The sequence below is a fragment of the Dendrobates tinctorius genome, unplaced genomic scaffold, assembly GCF_039654945.1.
Source record: "Dendrobates tinctorius isolate UK_male_01 unplaced genomic scaffold, ASM3965494v1 ptg000171l, whole genome shotgun sequence".
NCBI classification, from domain to species: Eukaryota; Metazoa; Chordata; class Amphibia; order Anura; family Dendrobatidae; genus Dendrobates; species Dendrobates tinctorius.
In genome coordinates, this window is record NW_027361838.1 from 4,433,988 (window position 1) to 4,454,384 (window position 20,397).

Consider the following 20,397-nt stretch of genomic DNA (forward strand, 5'->3'; position numbering starts at 1 on the left):
CGCTTATCTGAGGTACTTGCAGTAGTGTTACACTGAAGCTCCACTTGCTTGTTCTCTTTTAGAACTCCCCTCGTATGGCAGACAGCTGTAGCCTTCTTCTTCTGGCTCACACGTTGCTGTTGTGCCTCCGAGTCTTATGTGGGAACAGAGCATTTACAGCTTCCTATTCCTCCGGTTTCTGCTGCAGGAACATCAGTATCCGTACAACCTTGGAGACCGGACTCCAGATCATGCGCTACAGCTAGAAGTGAGCCTGAACTCTGCTCAATCTTCTAGCTCGTCTCCTCACGTCCACACATGTTTCCCTCCTAACACGAACTAACTAATTTCCCCTTCCTGGCCCCCAGAGAGCAGCTCCTCCGTTTTGGTTCAGAGCTCCCTCTGCTGGCCTGGAGTGGGAAATGTGCTGTGTGTTGTATTTAACTGATAGAGAGACCCTTTATTGCTTCCAAGCATGACATCACACTCCCTAGGAGGATGGTAATGCTACTGTGGCGACCATACTCCTGGGGGCGCCACATTTCAAGCATGCTGCATTATGATATATAAAACGAGTGACAAATGGGTTTATGAACGCCATTTCTCTAATGGGCCATTCTGCCATAGGACACAAAGCATTCATTTGATTGGTTTTGTCAATTGTTTCCTGAACTTTTAGATGCCAAGCAATCAATAAAAAAAAAACACAAAAAAACGCATGTGAAGCAATGTATCTCACAAATTTATTAAATACAGATCATTTCTAAGCAATCATTTTTCAAAGTGCAAACAAAGCACCCAACTGATCAAAAGGCGCTAAAATATAATGAACATCTATTCCAGTCAGAAAAGTAAAAATATACATATTAAATATTTATGAATTTTTTTCAAACAAACACAAACCATGAATTATTCTCAAACTGTGTGCTTAGCAGAAAATTAGATGAAATGACAGCCATATGGAAGCTGTATATATTTATATATACACATCTACATAACCTACCGAGTGCATCGCTACAAACACAGTAAGTCTACAGTTACATAGGTATAAAAAGTTTAAATATCTGTTAAACATATACAGCTTTATTTTCCTCTACCTAGTAGCAAAAAACGCAGGTATAAAAATGCTTGATTGTACTTAAAGCAAAATCTGCTTTAGTCTGTGACCACATTTTGAGAGGAGTAATGTGCATTAAGTTTTCTGTTCTTTGCCTTTTGTGGAAAACATTGCATTGTATGGTTGTCTTCTCCGTGGCCGCTGACAAGGGGACATCTGCTCTTTTATGTAACCTTTAGGAAAAAAACAAAGCATGATTATTTACCAAAACCTTGGCTAAAACTAACACTGGTCTTTGTATATGGTGATACAATTAATTGTGCTTGCAAGATGATAAACTTGATCACTAACCATAATTCCAGTTTAGAAAAAAAGCATTAAAAATAATTAACCTTGATTCATAAAAATTGCCTTCAATCTTCATCCCTGCAGACATAATTCAATTAATTCAATTTTGAAATGTGTGCAATAGATAATGTAAGCACTACAGACAATCGTATTGTTGAGAGAAGGGTTATCCTTTCTTATGAAAATAAAAATTAATCATTATGTAATTGAAAGCTACGCAGCTTTACTATTCTTGTTGTGTTTAAAATATTTAACGATTTCAACTCTGCTAGCTGTCAGTATATGAGAAGTATGTTCGTTGGAAAATCCATTTACCGTATATACTCGTGTATAAGCCGACCCGTGTATAATCCGACCCACCCTAATTTTGCCACCAAAAACTGGGAAAAATTATTGACTCGTGTATAAACCTAGGGTGGAAAATGTAGCAGCTACTGGTAAGTTTCAAAAATAAAAATAGATACCAATAAAAGTAAAATTATTTGAGACATCAGTAGGTTAAATGTTTTTGAATATCCATATTGAATCAGGAGCCCAATATAATGCTGCACAAAGGTTAATAATGGCCCCATAAGATGCTCCATAGAATAATATGCCCCAAATAATGCTCCATAAAGGTTATGATGCTCCATAGATTATGCCCCCATAAGATGCTCCATAGATTATGCCCCCATAAAATGCCCCATAGAATATGCCCCCATAAAATGCCCCATAGAATATGCCCCCATATGCTGCTCCATAGATTATGCCCCATATGCTGCTCCATAGACTATGCCCCCATATGCTGCCCCATAGACTATGCCCCCATATGCTGCCCCATAGAATACGCCCCCATATGCTGCCCCATAGAATACGCCCCCATATGCTGCCCCATAGAATACGCCCCCATATGCTGCCCCATAGAATACGCCCCCATATGCTGCTCCATGGAATATGCCCCCATATGCTGCCCCATAGAATATGCCCCCATATGCTGCCCCATAGAATATGCCCCAAAATGCTGCTCCATAGATTATGCCCCCATATGCTGCTCCATTGAATATGCCCCCATATGCTGCTCCATAGATTATGCCCCCATATGCTGCCCCATAGATTATGCCTCATATGCTGCTCCAAAGAATATGCCCCATATATTATGCCCCCAAATGCTGCAAAAAAAAAAAAATGCCATACTCACCTCTCGTGCTCAGGACCCGGAACCTGTGATATTCACCTGTCCGGGGTCCATCGCTGCTCACCACTGTCTGCGCGTCCTCTGTCAGTGACTTCAGCCAGCAGAGGGCGCGGCGAGCACTAACCACGTCACCGCACCCCCTGCTGGCTAAACATCACGGACACAGGAAGCAGCAGACGGCGGTGAGCAGCGTGGGAACGAGGACAGGTGAATATCGCTATACTCACCCGTCCTGGCACTCTCTGCAACGCCCTCGTCTCTCCACTGTCTCCCTTCTTGCCTTCAGCGGTCACGTGATACCACTCATGATTATGCGCATATTCATGAGTTTAATGAGCGGTACGTGACCACTGAAGGCAGGAAGGGAGACAGTGGAGAAGGGGGGTTAAAGAGAGTGCCAGGACAGGTGAGTATGATCTGTGACACCACCGCCCCCCCTCCCCCGCTGACCCCCAGGTATATGACTCGTGTATAAGCCCAGAGGGGGACTTTCAGACCCAAAAAATGGGCTGAAAATCTCGGCTTACACACGAGTATACACGGTAACATTCTAATATCTTACAAAGTACGTAAATAGATCTTGGAATAACAAAAAGTTCACAATCAGATGCATGAAAAAAATGTTCCTGTTGTGAGATAATCTTATAAATGTGGCTCTGCTATATACTGTTATTTACTGTGTCCAACTATGCATACCACAGCTCCTGGCTAAGGGAGAAAGCATAAGTCACTTATAAGTGAGTACACAGATGAAACAGCAGGGGCTCACAACTGCTACTTTCTGAGGAGACACATTTCCCTGCCTGTTTTATCACAGGAGCCAGTATTTTCATTGTGTCTCCAGTCCTCTGAGCTCATCATAAACTAAGACAGTGACGTAGGAGCTCCAGTGGCTATACGTATGTGTAACTGTGTATTTTGATGGTATAAACCAGGGTTCCCCAACTCCAGTCCTCAAGGCCCACCAACAGGTCATGTTTTCAGGATTTTCCTTGTATTGTACAAGTGATGCAATTATCACCTAAGCAATACTAAGGAAATCCTGAAAACATGACCTGTTGGTGGGCCTTGAGGACTGGAGTTGGGAAACCCTGGTATAAACGATAATACTTCATGAAAAAAAAAATCTCTAACCTCTATCTTTGCAGGTCTGGGTAGAAGGAAACCCCACTTCCCAGAAGTTCTCTGGAGTGCTGGGTGGGATGTAACGAAATCTGTGCCTAGAGCAGGTTGCCAATTTCTTAGCTCTCTCTTCTTCTGGGAGGTCTGCATAGTACTGGGTACAGGTGGAAGATAATGTTAACAGTTATACACCTACTTAAATATCTAAAATTTAATTTTAATTTGAAAGAAAAAGGTGATATTTTATAATAAAAGTATAAGTCACGGACTAAGATGGATATTAAAGGGGACCTACCACCATAAAAATGCTGTTCAATCTGCAGGCATTATGTAAAGAGCAAGTTGAGCAGAGTAGTATATATAATATAGTTTTTTATCAGTATAACGTGTGTTTTAATCATTTAATCCTTTTCTGTTTCTGGGATTTTTGGTCCCGTGGGCGGTTCCATCAGTGACTGACAGCTGTCTCTATATGCATACTTATAGAAAGAAAGCTTGGACCGCCCACTGGATAGGACTACCCATAGGATGAAAGAACTGCTTTTTCGTTGCGACAATCCTTATATATTTTTTTCAAAGTATCAGTAAGAAATATGCTAGAACATTAGGCAGATGCAGTCTGTTAAGTTACCAATTCACATTCTTTACAAGTGTGCCCCAGTAATTTCCTCCTCTCTTCCTTGCTTCGCACAACCTCGATATGAGGAAAATCCACTGTGGAATTTTTCCTATTAATGAAAAAAGAACACACATTAAGAGACTAGTCAACAGTTGCACATAATACACAGGACCTATATTTGTTTGGAGATTATTGTTCTTAGAATTTTTACCTTACTTATTAAGACAATGCTTCACCTGTTCCTGCCAATGGACTTATATGTAGGCTCTGATCTGTGCCTTCTTATACTGTGTAACTAGACAGTTTGGCTGTGACTTGAGATCATGGTTGTCTAATGATAGGGATCGGAAGAAGCTCTGATCTCTGCCCTTTTACCCATGAAATACTACAGCCTATAGACTGACATTTGACAGAAGGATCAAAAAATGTCCTTCTTAACATCCATTGAGATATCCTTGAAGATTGGACAGATGCAAACTGCACAGCTGGTAAGGCATGGTTTACTATATCAAGACTAATGGAATATTAAAGTAAATTTAGACTTAACCCCTTTCCGACATCGGGCATAATAATACGGCAATGTCAGACACCCTCCCTTTGATGTGGGCTCTGGCGCTGAGACCACATCTTTTCCGGCACAGGTCAGCTGTTTTAAACAGGATGCATTCACTTGAATGTGGGGCCCGAACATTCAGTGTTTGCCATGCTGTCATTTGACAGCACGGCAAACACCGTTTCTGATCGGCGGTGAAAGCATCACTGCCGGTTCCACAGCCAGGGTTCCCATGGTGTCAAATGACAGCGTGAGCGCGCAGCTGTGATAGGAGGAATAAAGTTTACCTCCGGTGATTGGGGTTGGCTGACGGGACTACTGCTCCTATCAGCTGACGCCTGCTGCCGCTAACAACAGTGAGAGCAGGAGCGGCTGATGGGAGTATTCATCTCCGGCTCCCGTGCTGTAAATAAGTAATTTAAAAAAAACAGCATGGGTTCCCCTGTATTTTCTATAACCAGCCAGGCAAAACTCACAGCTAGGGACTGCAACCATCAAGTGAAGTGTCAGCTTCAGCAAGGCTGAGGAGTGTTAGGTTATAATGCAGATTTTAATTATTATAGTTTGTCAGTAAAAAAAGACCCACTGGGAGAGCCCCTGAGGTGCCAGAACAGCAAAGCTCCTCATAAGTGACACCATTTTACACATTACACCTCTCAATGAATTCATCTAGGGATGCAGTGGTCATATTGACACCATGGGTTTGTCACAGAATGTTATACCATCCTGCAGTGAAGAAAAAAATAATTACATTTTTACCACCAAAATGTTGTTTTAGCCCCAGATTTTACACATTAATATGGCGAAATGAGTAAAATGGCAGCAAAATGTGTCCCACAATTTCTGCTGAATGTGGAAGTACCGCATATGTGGCTGTACAGTATGGTTAATAAATTATGATTTGCTTTGAAATACCGCAGCGTTTAAAGAGTCAAACATACCTGGCTGAGATCATACAGCCAGTGCCTAATAATAGCTGTCTGTGGATTGGGCATCATGTATGAGCGGTCAGGTTTCCTTTAATTACCTTGATCAATCCGAGATATAGCATCCCTGGACATAAATAAATCACGACTCAAATCGCACCTGTTCATTGCAGCTTCTAGAGACAAATAGCTCCCTCGTCCTCTGCATCGGACAGGACACAACCTGATTATTTTATTGCAAACAGTCCTTTAAAAGCCACATTATAAATGTTTGTGAAATATTGGTGACAGACTTACTTTAGCGCCTTCATAGCTAGGCAAGTTTCTGTTTTTTTCCTGTCTCTTTTTAAGTTTTTGTTTCTTCCTACCCCTCTTTCCAAGACAAAAAACTTTTTTATTTCTCTGTCGATATAGTCAAATGATGCCTTGCTTTCTTTTAGTAACGAATAGCAGTTTTTAAAAAGACAAGTATTTTACCATGAAATATACTGGAAAATGGCAAAAAGTATTAAGTTACGTACCGGTAACTGTATTTTTCGGAAGCCTATGACAGCACCACGAGAGAGGGGATCCGCCCTTCAGGAACAGGAAACTTACAGATACAAAAGGGCGGCATCTCTCCCACGCATCAGTTGGATTACAGAGCTTGAGAGGCTACCATGGTTAGTGGCACAGCATATATACAATATATACAATCTATACACCCTATTTACAATTTATATATAATCTTTACTCCAAATAAGGTAAATCCGTGAAACAACCTTCTAAGAGGAAGGCGTGCACCCCTATACGTGAACAAGGGAGGGAACTAAGGGTGCGGTCATGGGCTTCCGAAAAATACCGTTACCGGTACGTAACTTAATACTTTATTCAGACTCCCATGACAGCACCACAAGAGAATTACAGAGATGTAAACTAATTTAGGGAGGGACTTAGCCCAAAGGTGAGATCCGAGGAGGCACCCATATCTAACCGATAGTGGTTAAAAAAGGTGGAAGGAGATGACCAGGTGGCCGCCTTACATATCTGGTCAATTGACACTCCAGATTTCTCTGCCCAAGATGACGCCATGGCACGAGTGGAATGCGCCCTCAGATTCTGTGGAGCCGGACCACCACCTGCTGTGTAGGCAAGAGAGATAGCCTCCCTAATCCACTTTGCTAACGTGCGTTTTGATACTCTAAACTCTTTCTTAGGACCTTGGAAGGATAAAAATAATGCGTTCTCTTTCCTCCAAGGATCAGTAGCTGATATTTTAGTAAGCATCTTTTAACATCTAACGCATGAAGCTTCTGTTCTTTAGTGTTGGTAGGATTAGGGAGGAAGGAAGGGAGAACTATCTCTTGTGTCCTGTGAAAGTGTGATGCTACCTTGGGAAGGTATGCTGGGTCCGGTTTTAAGATTACTCTATCCTGTAAGAACTCTGTATAAGGGGGCAACCTGGAAAGTACCTGTATATCACTTATCCTACGTGCGGATGTTATTGCTACCAAAAAAGCTGTCTTAAGGGATATAATCTTTAGCGAGGCCGAATCTATAGGTTCGAATGGCTTCTCTGTCATAGCTGAAAGGACTAAATATAAGTCCCATGGTATACATTTATCCCTGTGTATGGGTCTAGATCTAGTAGCCGCTTTAATGAATCTAGTCACCTATTAGTTGCTGGCAATATCACAGGTAAACAGGGCCCCCAAGCCTGAAACCTGCACTTTTAAGGTACTCGAGACCCCTCTGGAGGAATTCTAGAATTTGTTTCGTGGGTATCCCATCCCAGATATTAAACTCAGAGGTGGACAGGAATCGCCTCGAGGTTCTAGCATAGATATTTGTAGTAGTCTGCTTCCTGCTTTTCAGGAGGGTATCAATTAGATTTTGGGAGAAACCTCTATTCTTCAACAGTGCCCTCTCAAACTCCATGCCGTCAAATGGAGTCCTGCTACTTGCGGATGGTGGACTGGCCCCTGGTAGAGGAGATCCGGAAGGTTCGGCAGTACCCAGGGATCGCATACTGACATGGTCCTCAACCATGCGAACCAGGTCCTCCTGGGCCAGAATGGAGCAATTAATATGACCCTTGCTCGATCTTCCCTGATCTTTCTTACTACCAGAGGTAAGAGGGCTAACAGTGGAAAAGTATATGCCAGAGAGAAGTCCCATTTTATCAGGAAGGCGTCCACTGCCAGTAGATTCTGTCTGGGGTTCAGAGAGTTGAATGTTTTTACTTTTCTGTTTTCTTTGCTGTAAAGAGGTCTACCTCCGGCTGACCCAATCTGCAGACAATCTGGTTGTAAATGTCCGTGTTTAAAGCCCATTCTCCTTGCCTTAGGGCTCTGCGGCTTAGAAAGTCTGCCTTCATGTTGTCTTTCCCTCTGATATGGAGTGCAGTTAAAGATTGAAAATTTCTCTTGGCTATTTGAAATAGACGTTCTGCTATCCGCATCAGGGCCTCGGAGCGTGTTCCACCTTGGTGGTTGATATAGGCTACTGCTACCTGGTTGTCCAAGAGGATCCTCACATGATGTCCCTGTAGGTACATAATGAGTTTTTTAAATGCCAACTCAATCGCCAACAGCTCCCTCTGGTTAGATGAGGTTTCAGTTTTGGAATCCCAATGTCCCTGGACCACTATGTCCCCCATATGGGCCCCCCAACCCAAGGGGCTAGCATCTGTGGTTATTATGCGGGTTATCTGCATCACCCATGGCACCCCTGAGGATAAGTTATTCTGTCTAGGGGGTCTTTAAGGGTCCCTATGTCCTCGAAAGGTAAAGAGGATCTTTTTGATGCCTTTGCAATTGCCGCATCTAATTTAGGGGCTTTGTCCCAAGTGTTAAACGCGGGATCATCGAAGGGGTATCTACGTTTGAGGGCTGGTGGTAGCGAACCCCTCTTATCTGGTCTTTTCCATTCTCTACGGATTAGATCTTGAATCTTTTCGTTCAAAGGGAAGACCCTTCGCTATCTCTGCTCCAGCCCCCCAGAACATGACATCCTGCATGAATAATTGAGGTTTAGGCTCCTCCACTTCCATTGTTCCTCTCACCGCCTTTACTAGCTTGTCCACCCGGTCTAACGGCAGGCAAAACTGGCCAGAGTCCTCTTCCTCCGAGGAGGACGAGCCAGGGGAGTCCTTACTTCTCCTCCATTCCACCGAGGAATCGGACTCTACAGGGTCCCCACCCCTTGAGCTCTCCGGTTGGGACAGGGATTTCAGGGTTTCTCTCATTTCTGCCCTGACTATGTCTTTTAAGCTTGCAGCGATTCTTCCGCCACCGTCTGCTGGATACAGGGGGGACATAACCTTTTTGGGCAGGAGTCCGGTAATGGGGATGCACAGAGCGCGCATTCCCTGTGTTTTGTCTTACTCGTGGACTTCTTTCCCTGAGAATAAAACATAGAGGGAGGCCCCGTCACTGAGTGAACATTCACGTAGATCACTTACCAGTGCAGCAATTAAGTACCGGAGAATGAGGGGGATCTTTCTCAGTCGATGCTCCCGGTTTTATGACTGGATTGGTCACTTCGCTTGGCACGCTCCTTACTGTCCCGGGATTCTTTCTTCTTTTGTTTGACCTGCCGAAGGTCCTCTAGGGGCAGCAGTGATGACTGTCGCTGCTGCCGTCGTTGCTGCTGCTGCTCTCGTTCGCTCTCCATTATTGCGCGCAGTAATGTGGCCAAAGCATGGAACCCCCTTTGGGCCCTGCTTATATACCCCTCCTCCGGACAGCAGATATGCCGCCCCCCCATCCCCCCGATTGGGCCTCCCTCCCCAGTTGGCGCCGCTATCGGCCGGTTGAGCCGGCGCTTACCGGGCGCCTGTTCCGATGGGCGCCACCATCTTGGAATCTTCATGCCTGCACAGTGGCGCCGCTGACCCGGAAGCGTCCCCAGGCTCCGCCCCGACGTCACCGAGACCCTGCACACACTTCCTGTGTAACAGGAAGTCACGCGGGACGCCCGGGCGTTCCTCTTACAACGCTCCCCGGACACCCTGCAGCCGCGCCGGCCCCCCGACCACAGCCACCGGAGAAGGGAGACCCCCGGGGGCCTCTCCCCTGGAGGCGGATATCCTCCGGACACCGCTCCCTGCTGTACACGCCACCGCCGTGCAAACCATCCAGGACCACCGTGGCGTCTCCAGGAGCTCCGCACCTGGCTGAGGTAGGAGACCCCCGCTACCTGTACCGGCCGGTCAGCGTGGGATCCATCCGGATTCCATCTGTAGGATCCCGTCCCCTCAGGAACAGGAAACCAACTGATGGGTGGGAGAGGTGCCGCCATTTTGTATCTGTAGGTTTCCTGTTCCTGAAGGGCGGATCCCCTCTCTCGTGGTGCTGTCATGGGAGTCCGAATAAAAAATAATTTTTTTGTGGTGGGATGACATTTTTATTGGTGCCATTTTGGTACATGCGTTTTGATTGCTTTTTGTGCACGGTAACCAAAAAACCTGCAATGCTGGAGTTTTGATTTTTTTTTTCACTTTTTGGTTTTAACTGTACAAGTTAATTTTCTATTTTGATAGCTCAGTCTTTTACGAATGTGGCGATACATGTTTATTTTTAAATATAGGAAAGAACAAGGGATCATTTTAAATTTTTATTACTTTGTATTTCAGTCTCCTTTGAGGGACTTGAATCTGTGATCATCTGATTGCTTGTCCAATATACTGTATTATCACAGAATTGAAGTATATAATTAAAATAACAGTCTCCTACATATAGAACCAACGTGTCAGTCATGGGAGCTCCCAATTGACATAACAACCCAGTGGTTGCTACATAGGAATGTGTGTGGGTGGGAGAATGTGTCACGGACTGCGGACAGCCTGGAGGGGCTAAACTAAGCGAGCAATGGACTGTTCACTAGAGCCTCTGATGGTGAGGTTAGACTTGGCACCAGGTCAGACCAACAGAGCTACAGCAGCTGGACCCAGTAGGACAGACTGGATGGTGCAGCAGGCAGAGGTCATATCAGAATGCAGCGGCCAGGGTCGGCACCACAGTGCAGCGGGCAGGATCTGCACCAGAGTGCAGCAGGCAGGATCTGCACCAGAGTGCAGCAGGCAGGATCTGCACCAGAGTGCAGCAGGCAGGATCTGCACCAGAGTGCAGCAGGCAGGATCTGCACCAGAGTGCAGCAGGCAGGATCTGCACCAGAGTGCAGCAGGCAGGATCTGCACCAGAGTGCAGCAGGCAGGATCTGCACCCAGAGTGCAGCAGGCAGGATCTGCACCAGAGTGCAGCAGGCAGGATCTGCACCAGAGTGCAGCAGGCAGGATCTGCACCAGAGTGCAGCAGGCAGGATCTGCACCAGACTGCAGCAGGCAGGATCTGCACCAGACTGCAGCAGGCAGGATCTGCACCAGACTGCAGCAGGCAGGATCTGCACCACAGTGCAGCAGGCAGGATCTGCACCAGAGTGCAGCAGGCAGGATCTGCACCAGAGTGCAGCAGGCAGGATCTGTACCAGAGTGCAGCAGGCAGGATCTGCACCAGAATGCAACAGAGACTGGTACACAACCTTACACAACTTAGAATGCAGAACAGGAAGGTTACTCAGGAACCTCTCCAGTGGGGAGGAAGCAATATACACATAATGCCCCACAGCCATTGGCTGAGGAGGAAATAGCAAGTGCATGCGCTGGTCCTTTAAGCGGGCGAGAGCATGCGTGCTCAAAGGACATGCCTGGAGGCCTGGCTGGAAGCATGCAGAGCACGGGGAAGGGAAGAACTGACCGCAGCGCGGGTGAGTGAAGTGACACGCCGGAGACCCTGCCTGTCAGAGCAGGGATTCCGGCGTGGTGCTAACAGAATGTTGGGATAAGATGGCTTCCACCACATGCTAAATGCCCTTGTCAGAGACAGCCAGTTATTTAAGGGTTAACAGCAGTGATGAATGCTTAACCCGCGATTGCTGCCGTTACAGGCAAATGACAGTTCCTGATCCCAAAACACAGGCACCAGATGTAGGATGTACCAGTAATTACAATGGTTCATGTTCATATATTTACCTTTCAGCACCCTGTACATAGGGCTCCACATATGCCTTCTGCTTCTGATAAGCTTCTCCTTTGCCTTGGTTACCTAAACAAAACAACATTACTAACAAGACATGAAATCCATGCCCAGTACCAATGCATCACAGGGTGAAATTGGGGCAAACAGTCAACACTGGAGCGTGGAACGATAAAAAAAAAATTAGCACAGCCCAATAAATCATTTTCTTTTACATGATGTGGATGATTGGGTGTGTGGGAGTTGTGTAACTACGAAAGCCATTTTGGGCAGTCCTGGTCAAAATTACTGTTATTGTGAACAGATAAGCAAGTTGAAGATGAATTGATCTCTAAAATGGCTACAGTTAAAGACTGTATTTTGCCCTTTGCATTTTGGGCAAAAAAAATATATTATATATATATATATATTCATCTCTTATATTTTAAAAATTACAAAAAGAAAAATGGTCCAATGCATAAGTTTGGGCACCCTTGGAGATGCATGTGCGGAGATCCGTACTTAATCTGTAAGGGTTATGATTTGTTCACCATCATCGTTAGGAAAGGCCAGGTGAGGCAAATTTCCCAGCTTTATAAAAACCCAGCCTCCTCTAACCTTATGCCAAAAAGCAGCAGCCGTGGGTTCTTCTAAGCAGCTGCCTATCACTCTGAAAATGATTAAAGCCCACAAAACAGATTAAGGCTATAAGATAACAAAGCATTTTTAAGTTACCTTTCCTCAGTTCAAAATGTAATTAAGAAATGGCAGTTACCAAGAACAGTGGAATCAAGATAAGGTCTGGAAGACCAAACAGTTTCAGTGAGCGCTGCTCGTAGGATTGCTAGAGACACATCAGAACCCCCGCTTGACTGCAAGAGACCTTCAGAAAGATTTAGCAAACTTTAGTACATTGTTCTACTGTTCAGAAACACCTGCACAAATATTGCCTTCATGGAAGAGTCATCAGAAGAAAACCTCTACTGCATCCTCACCATAAAATTCACCGTCATAAGTATGAAAAAGAACATCTAAACAAGCCTGATGCATTTTGGAAACAAGATTGTGGACTTGTGAGGATAAAAAAGAATTCTTTGGCCACAATGATCAAAGGTATTTGTGGAGAAAAAAAGGGCACAAAATTTCAGGAAAATAATATCTCACCAACCATTAAGCATGGGGTTAGATCAATCATGCTTTGGGGTTGTATTTTCCAGCCAGGGGCACCAGGAACATTTCACAGGTAGAGGGAAAAAAGGATTCAATGATATTTCAAGAAATTACTGATGCAAACATAATACCATCTGTAAAAAAGCTGAAGTTGAAAAGAGGATGGCTTAAACAACGGATTATGATCCTAAACACGTCAAAATCCACAATAGACTATCCTAAATGAGCAGGATGAAGATTTTACAATTGCCCTCATAGTCCCCTGATCTGAACATCATCGAAAATCTGTGGCTAGACCTCAAAATAGCAGTGCTTGCAAGAATCTCACAAAACTGGATAAATTTTCCAAGGAAGAAAGGATGAAAATCCCTCAAACAAGCAAGACTCTTGGCTGGCTAGAAGAAGTGCTTACAATTGCTAAAATGGGTGCTACCAGTTACTAACCATGCAGGGTGCCCAAACTTTTGCATTGGCCCATTTTCTTTTTTGGATTTTTTAAAACATAAAAGATGAATATACACACACACACATCTATAATAATAAATGCCCTAACCAGCTTCCGGTTGTAACAACTTCCGTCCAGTTGTAACCGGTGACGTCACCACACACACACGCACGTTAACCCTCAACACACCACACCGCCTCAACACACACTCCTCTCACCTCCACTCATGTCCACTCACTCTTTCACTCCACATACGTTCCTTTCTCTCACTCCGTTTCTCATACTCACACCGTCATCGTCGCTGCCCCGACATCTTCCTCCGCCGCCGCGATCCAGACGTTCTCCAGGCCGCCGACATCGGGATCCAAAAAGATGGCGTCGGCGAAATCTCGCGAGATTACGCCGACGCCATTTTGGATCCCGATGTCGCCCATGCCAGCGACATGTTGTTGCGGCGACGCCATCTTGAATATCGCGGGACTTCACGAAATCCAAGATGGCGTCCCGCAAGAACATGTCGGCGGCCTGGAGAACGTCTGGATCCTGGATCGCGGCGGCGGAGGAAGATGTCGGGGCAGCGACGATGACGGTGTGAGTATGAGAAACGGAGTGAGAGAAAGGAACGTATGTGGAGTGAAAGAGTGAGTGGACATGAGTGGAGGTGAAAGGTGAGAGGAGTGTGTGTTGAGGCGGTGTGGTGTGTTGAGGGTTAACATGGCAAGAGGTGTGAGGCTGTGTGCACACGCTGCGGATTTTGCTGCGGTTCCGCAGCGGTTTTGGCCGCTGCGGACCCGCAGCAGTTTTTGCTGCGGTGTACAGTACCATGATTCCCTATGGGAATCAAAAACCGCAGTGCAGACGGTGCGGAATTTTCCGCGTGGATTATCTGCGGTTTTCAATCCGCAGAAAGAATTGACATGTCAATTCTTTCTGCGGATCCTCCTGCGGTTTGCCATCTCCTCTATTGAGGAGCGTGCACACGCTGCGGATTTTGCTGCGGTTCCGCAGCAGTTTTTGCTGCTGTGTACAGTACCATGATTCCCTATGGGAATCAAAAACCGCAGTGCAGACGGTGCGGAATTTTCCGCGCGGATTATCTGCGGTTTTCAATCCGCAGAAAGAATTGACATGTCAATTCTTTCTGCGGATTCTCCTGCGGTTTGCCATCTCCTCTATTGAGGAGATGAAAAACCGCAGGGCAAAACCGCAGAGCAATCCGCAGGTCTTTTGACCTGCGGATTTTACAAAATCCGCACCTAATCCGCAGCGTGTGCACACAGCCTTAACGACGTCGGCGAAATCTCGCGAGATTTCCCCGACGCCATCTTGCATTCATGAAATTGCGTCATTTACCTCACACCGACTTGCTGTGCGGACGCTTGGCATTGCCTGTACCACCATAACTACTGCTGCCTTGGTCCTATGCCTGTTTACTGCCGGTGTCTAATTACAGGGCCAATTTGCCTATACTGCCATAACTACTGCTGCCTTGCTCCTCTGCCGGTGTCTAATTACAGGGCTAATTTGCCTCTACCGCCATAACTACTGCTGCCTTGCTCCTCTGCCGGTGTCTAATTACAGGGCTAATTTGCCTCTACCGCCATAACTACTGCTGCCTTGCTCCTCTGCCGGTGTCTAATTACAGGGCTAATTTGCCTCTACCGCCATAACTACTGCTGCCTTGCTCCTCTGCCGGTGTCTAATTACAGGGCTAATTTGCCTCTACTGCCATAACTACTGCTGCCTTGCTCCTCTGCCGGTGTCTAATTACAGGGCTAATTTGCCTCTACCGCCATAACTACTGCTGCCTTGCTCCTCTGCCGGTGTCTAATTACAGGATCAATTTGCCTCTACCGCCATAACTACTGCTGCATTGCTCCTCTGCTGGTGTCTAATTACAGGGCCAATTTGCCAATACCGCCATAACTACTGCTGCCTTGCTCCTCTGCTGGTGTCTAATTACAGGATCAATTTGCCTCTACCGCCATAACTACTGCTGCCTTGCTCCTCTGTCGGTGTCTAATTACAGGATCAATTTGCCTCTACCGCCATAACTACTGCTGCATTGCTCCTCTGCTGGTGTCTAATTACAGGGCCAATTTGTCTATACCGCCATAACTACTGCTGCCTTGCTCCTCTGCCGGTGTCTAATTACAGAGCCAATTTGCCTCTACCGCCATAAGTACTGCTGCCTTGCTCCTCTGACTGTTCACTGCCTGTGTCTAATTACAGGGCCAATTTGCCTCTACCGCCATAACTACTGCTGCCTTGCTCCTCTGCCGGTGTCTAATTACAGGGCCAATTTGCCTCTACCGCCATAACTACTGCTGCCTTGCTCCTCTGCCGGTGTCTAATTACAGGGCCAATTTGCCTCTACCGCCATAACTACTGCTGCCTTGCTCCTCTGCCGGTGTCTAACTACAGGGCCAATTTGCCACTACCACTTCATAACTACTGCTGGGCAATTACAGGGTCAATTAGTATCTGTTTACTCTACAATACTCCAGGACGCCTTCTTCACTGCCAGATAACTGCCAAATAGACTCCTTTACCTGTGCCAACATGAGTCATAACAAAAAGTATGCCAATGCCAGTGAAAGGAAAGCAGCTTTAGCACTATGACAAAAACAACGCCGTGCTAATGAGACTCCTGAGGAAAAACACCATCGCCTTGAGAAGATAAAGGCTTATAAACGCCGTCGCCTCACACACGAATCCCCTAACTCTAAATCCATAAGATTGGCTGAAGAAGCCTCTGCACGCCGTCACCGCCGACAACAGATGGCCTCTTCCTCATCATTATTATTAGACTCACAACAGGATGCTTTCACATCAGCATGTGGAACAATTTACTGCTACACTTCATCCCATATGCCGTTCACTGACATAACTAATCAGCAATCTGTTTCTGCCCTATCAATACCACCATTCAATACCGATGCACAGTATGCCAATGCCAGTGAAAGGAAAGCAGCTTTAGCACTACGACAAAAACAACGCCGTGCTAATGAGACTCCTGAGGAAAAACAGCATCGACTTGACAAGATTAAGGCTTATAAACGCCGTCGTCTCACACACGAATCCCCTAACTCTAAATCTATTACATTGGCTGAAGAAGCCTCTACACGCCATCACCGCCAACAACAGACGGCTTCTTCCTCATCATCTATAATAATAAATGCCCTAAGCAGTTTCCGGTTGTAACAACTTCCGTCCAGTTGTAACCGGTGACGTCACCACACACACGCACATGTTAACCCTCAACACACCACACCGCCTCAACACACACTCCTCTCACCTTTCACCTCCACTCACGTCCACTCACTCTTTCACTCCACATACGTTCCTTTCTCTCACTCCGTTTCTCATACTCACACCGTCATCGTCGCTGCCCCGACATCTTCCTCCGCCGCCGCGATCCTGGATCCAGACGTTCTCCAGGCCGCCGACATGTTCTTGCGGCGACGCCATCTTGGATTTCGTGAAATCCCGAGAGATTCAAGATGGCGTCGCCGCAAGAACATGTCGCTGGCGTGGACGACTCGGGATCAAAAAAGATGGCGTCGGCGAAATCTCGTGAGATTACGCCGACGCCATTTTGGATCCCGATGTCGTCCACGCCGGCGACATCATTTTGGATCGGCGAAATCCCGCGGTAGTCAAGATGGCGTCGCAGCAAGAACATGTCGCCGGCGAGGACGACGTCGGGATCCAAAATGGCGTCGGCGAAAACTCGCGAGATTTCGCTGACGCCATTTTGGATCCCGACGTCGTCCACGCCGGCGACATGTTCTTCCGGCGACGCTATCTTGACTATCGCGGGATTTCACGATACTCAAGATGGCGTCGCCGCAAGAACATGTCGCCGGCGTGGATAACGTCTGGATCCAGGATGGCGCCGGCGGAAGAAGATGTCGGGGATCGTGGAGCAGCGGCGATGACGGCGTGAGTATGAGAGACGGAGTGAGAGAAGGGGTCGTATGTGGAGTGAAAGAGTGAGTGGAGATGGTGAAAGGTGAGGGGAGTGTGTGTTGAGGAGTGTGTGTGTTGAGGGTTAACATGGCAAGAGGTGTGATATATATATATATATATATATATATATATATATATATATATATATATACACACATGAAAGAAAAAAACTTCCTTCTCACCATCCAATGGGGGTGGTCTTTGTTGTCCTTTGTCGTTCTCGGGTCCTCTACCAGAGACCTGGGAGTTTGAGGGTTCTGCGCAAGATCTTACTTGTTCCCAGTATTGCGCTTTTCTGGACAGAGAGCTCAGCTGTTGCTCCTGGGATCTGTTGTAGCCATTCTTCCAACTTAGGGGTCACTGCTCCAAGTGCTCCTATCACCACAGGAATCACTGTTGCCTTCACCTTCCACATCTTCTCCAGTTCTCCTTTGAGGCCTTGGTATTTCTCCAGCTTCTCATATTCCTTCTTTCTGATGTTGATGTCACTTGGCGCTGCCACATCTATTGTCATTGCTGTCTTCTGATCCTTGTCTACTATCACAATGTCTGGTTGGTTAGCTAACACCTGCTTCTAGCAGTTGGTTCATCTGCTTTGCCATGCTTTCATGTACCACTGTGAATTTCTTTAGCTAGTAGGTGTGGATCATGTCTGGGCCAGGTGCTGTCCAGCATTTCATGTTCTTGACCCGCTGTTGGATGTCTGCTTCTGTAATGGCGACTGGTTCTTGCTCTAGGTGGTTGCTGTATTTCATTCTCAGATCTTGCAGCCACATTGCACTGGTGTTGTGCATTTTTTCCTTCTCCCATATGTTCCTCCAGTATTGTTCAGTCTCTGCTATGTGTGGAGTTGCTGCCTTTGTGCTGATACACTGTAGTTGGGAGTACATCTTGGATGGTTCTTTGGAGAACAGGACATTTATCTTCTTGGCCTCAGCTTCTCTAGTGTATTTCCTTAGTCTTGCACGTGTGCTGTGAGCCTTTGTTTAGCAGTCTCTAGGGCTTCAGTTGGGATCAGGCCTTTGTGCTTGTCCATCTTGGTCTTATTCTTAAGCTTTCCCATTTCTATATTTTTGTTAGTTGGCTGACTTCCCTTCATATCACCTTGATCTTTGTCTCCAGTCTTCTTTTCCAAGGGGGTACATACGTCTGTTCTTGCTGGTTGTATAGCCAAGCACTTCCATGATTGCTGAGGCAGTAGCATAGATCAGTTTATTAGTTTGAGTTATGGTGGTGGTAGGTATTGATGCAAGTGCTTTATTGGCATCTTCTAGCATACTGTCTGGTGGTGTTTGCACATATTGTTCTTCCAGGTCTTCATGTGCGGTGGATTTGCAGTACAGTTGATCCATCTCCAGTTGTGATAATAGCTTTCTCTTTATGACATCGAAACGTTGGGTGACTAGTTGTTTATCAGTCAGTGGACATGCAGGTCTTGTATCCATCCAGAGTTTCCTCATACGCTTCATATATCCCCTTTCATTTGGTCTGCTGTTATAGTAGCATTTCATCAGATCCAGGTTCTCTTCCCTTTTCCAGGCATGGTTTGTTCCAGTAGCCCATTTATCATCAGATTGTCCTGGTTCCTCAACATCTGACACGGACCTTGTTACTCCAGGAGAAGTCCGAGCCGGCATGACTCTCTTTGTTCGTGACACTCATGTTTATTGAGGTAGGCACTATAGTGTTAGTAGTCTTACCCAAGGACCACTACTGGTATATTATTTCCAACAAGGCAGAGCTGGGATTTTAATCCAAGTCTCCCACATTGGTGGTTGTGCAATTTAACAACTGTAACAGCCACCTAAGGTAGGTATTATAGTTTTAGGAGCCCTAGTATATAATTTATTTTTCACAGGGCAGAGCCGGGATTTGAACCCCAGCCTATGACATTGGAGACTGGGGAATATATATATATATATATATATATATACACATATACATATACACACACACACATATATACACACACACCATATTTTTCGGATCATAAGATGCACTTTTTTCCCCAAAAATTTTTTGGGAAAGTGGGGGGTGCATCTTTTGGTCGCAATATACTCACTCCTCTGGCTGGTGTGGGTGCGGCGCGGCTCTGTGGTGTGGTGGTGGCGGCGGGCTGTACCCCAGCACAGCCCACCTGCCCCAGCACAGCACCCCATCACAGCCCACCAGCCCCAGCAAAACCAACCTGCCTCAGCACAGCCCACCTGCCCCAGCACAGAGCCGCTGCCACCGCACCAGCCTGGACCCCTGGTAAGCTGAATTCGGACTGTAAGATGGACCCCATTTGACACATTATTTCTTTCCCTATTTTCCTTCTGAAAATTTGGGGTGCGTCTTATAGTACAAAAAATACGGTGTGTGTGTGTATATATATATATATATATATATATATATATATATATATAGACACATTTCCCTTGTGTTTTAGGCAAAAAAAATGTGTGTGTGTGTGTATATATATATTATATATATATATACACACACACACACATTTTTTTTTTGCCTAAAACACAAAGGAAATGTGTCATCTTTAACATCAAGCCTTTTAGAGATCATTTCATCTTCAACTTGCTTAAGTGTTCACATTAACAGTAATGTTGATCAGGAGTGCCCAAACTTTTACATGCCACTGTAAATGCATTACAGAAAGGAGGTTAGATGGAACCAGTGTGATGTTCTGTGCAATGTTCTGCCTTAGATCTGAGCATTCATGAGGATGTCACTTACTTACACCACTTAGCATTCCCCTTCATGACAACATACATCCTGCCACACTATAGAAATTTTTCAGGGATGATGTGAAGACCCTAAAAAATTCAGGGTGTTCACTTGACCTCTAAATTTCCCAAATCTAAGTCCAATGGTGCATCCGCAGGGTGTGCTTCAGATCCCTGGAAGCCTCATGTTGCACCTTGCAAGACTCGAAGTCATCTAACTGACAGGACTTAAAATGATTATCATCTTGTTGCCCTATACCACAGAACACCTTCATGCCTGAACACAGATCAGTTATTTTGTTGCATGAGGGGGACCTAC

The 20,397-nt window shown here is 45.8% G+C and overlaps 1 protein-coding gene across 4 annotated transcripts in view; it reads right to left on the reverse strand.

Moving 5' to 3' along the window:
* Positions 1-700: 700 nt before the first annotated feature.
* Positions 701-20,397, reverse strand: part of RBBP8 (RB binding protein 8, endonuclease) — a 149,412-nt gene continuing 129,715 nt past the window's right edge. For 3 of the 4 annotated variants that reach the window (XM_073550844.1, XM_073550843.1, XM_073550845.1), the window contains 5 exons: positions 11,789-11,861; positions 4,312-4,408; positions 3,693-3,834; positions 1,388-1,462; positions 701-1,269 (listed from right to left, as the gene is read on the reverse strand). In XM_073550844.1, coding sequence (XP_073406945.1) covers positions 1,172-1,269; positions 1,388-1,462; positions 3,693-3,834; positions 4,312-4,408; positions 11,789-11,861 — 485 coding nt within the window. In that variant the 3' untranslated portion in view covers positions 701-1,171. The remainder of the gene's footprint in view (positions 1,270-1,387; positions 1,463-3,692; positions 3,835-4,311; positions 4,409-11,788; positions 11,862-20,397) is intronic. The other variant, XM_073550846.1, reaches the window with a different exon arrangement.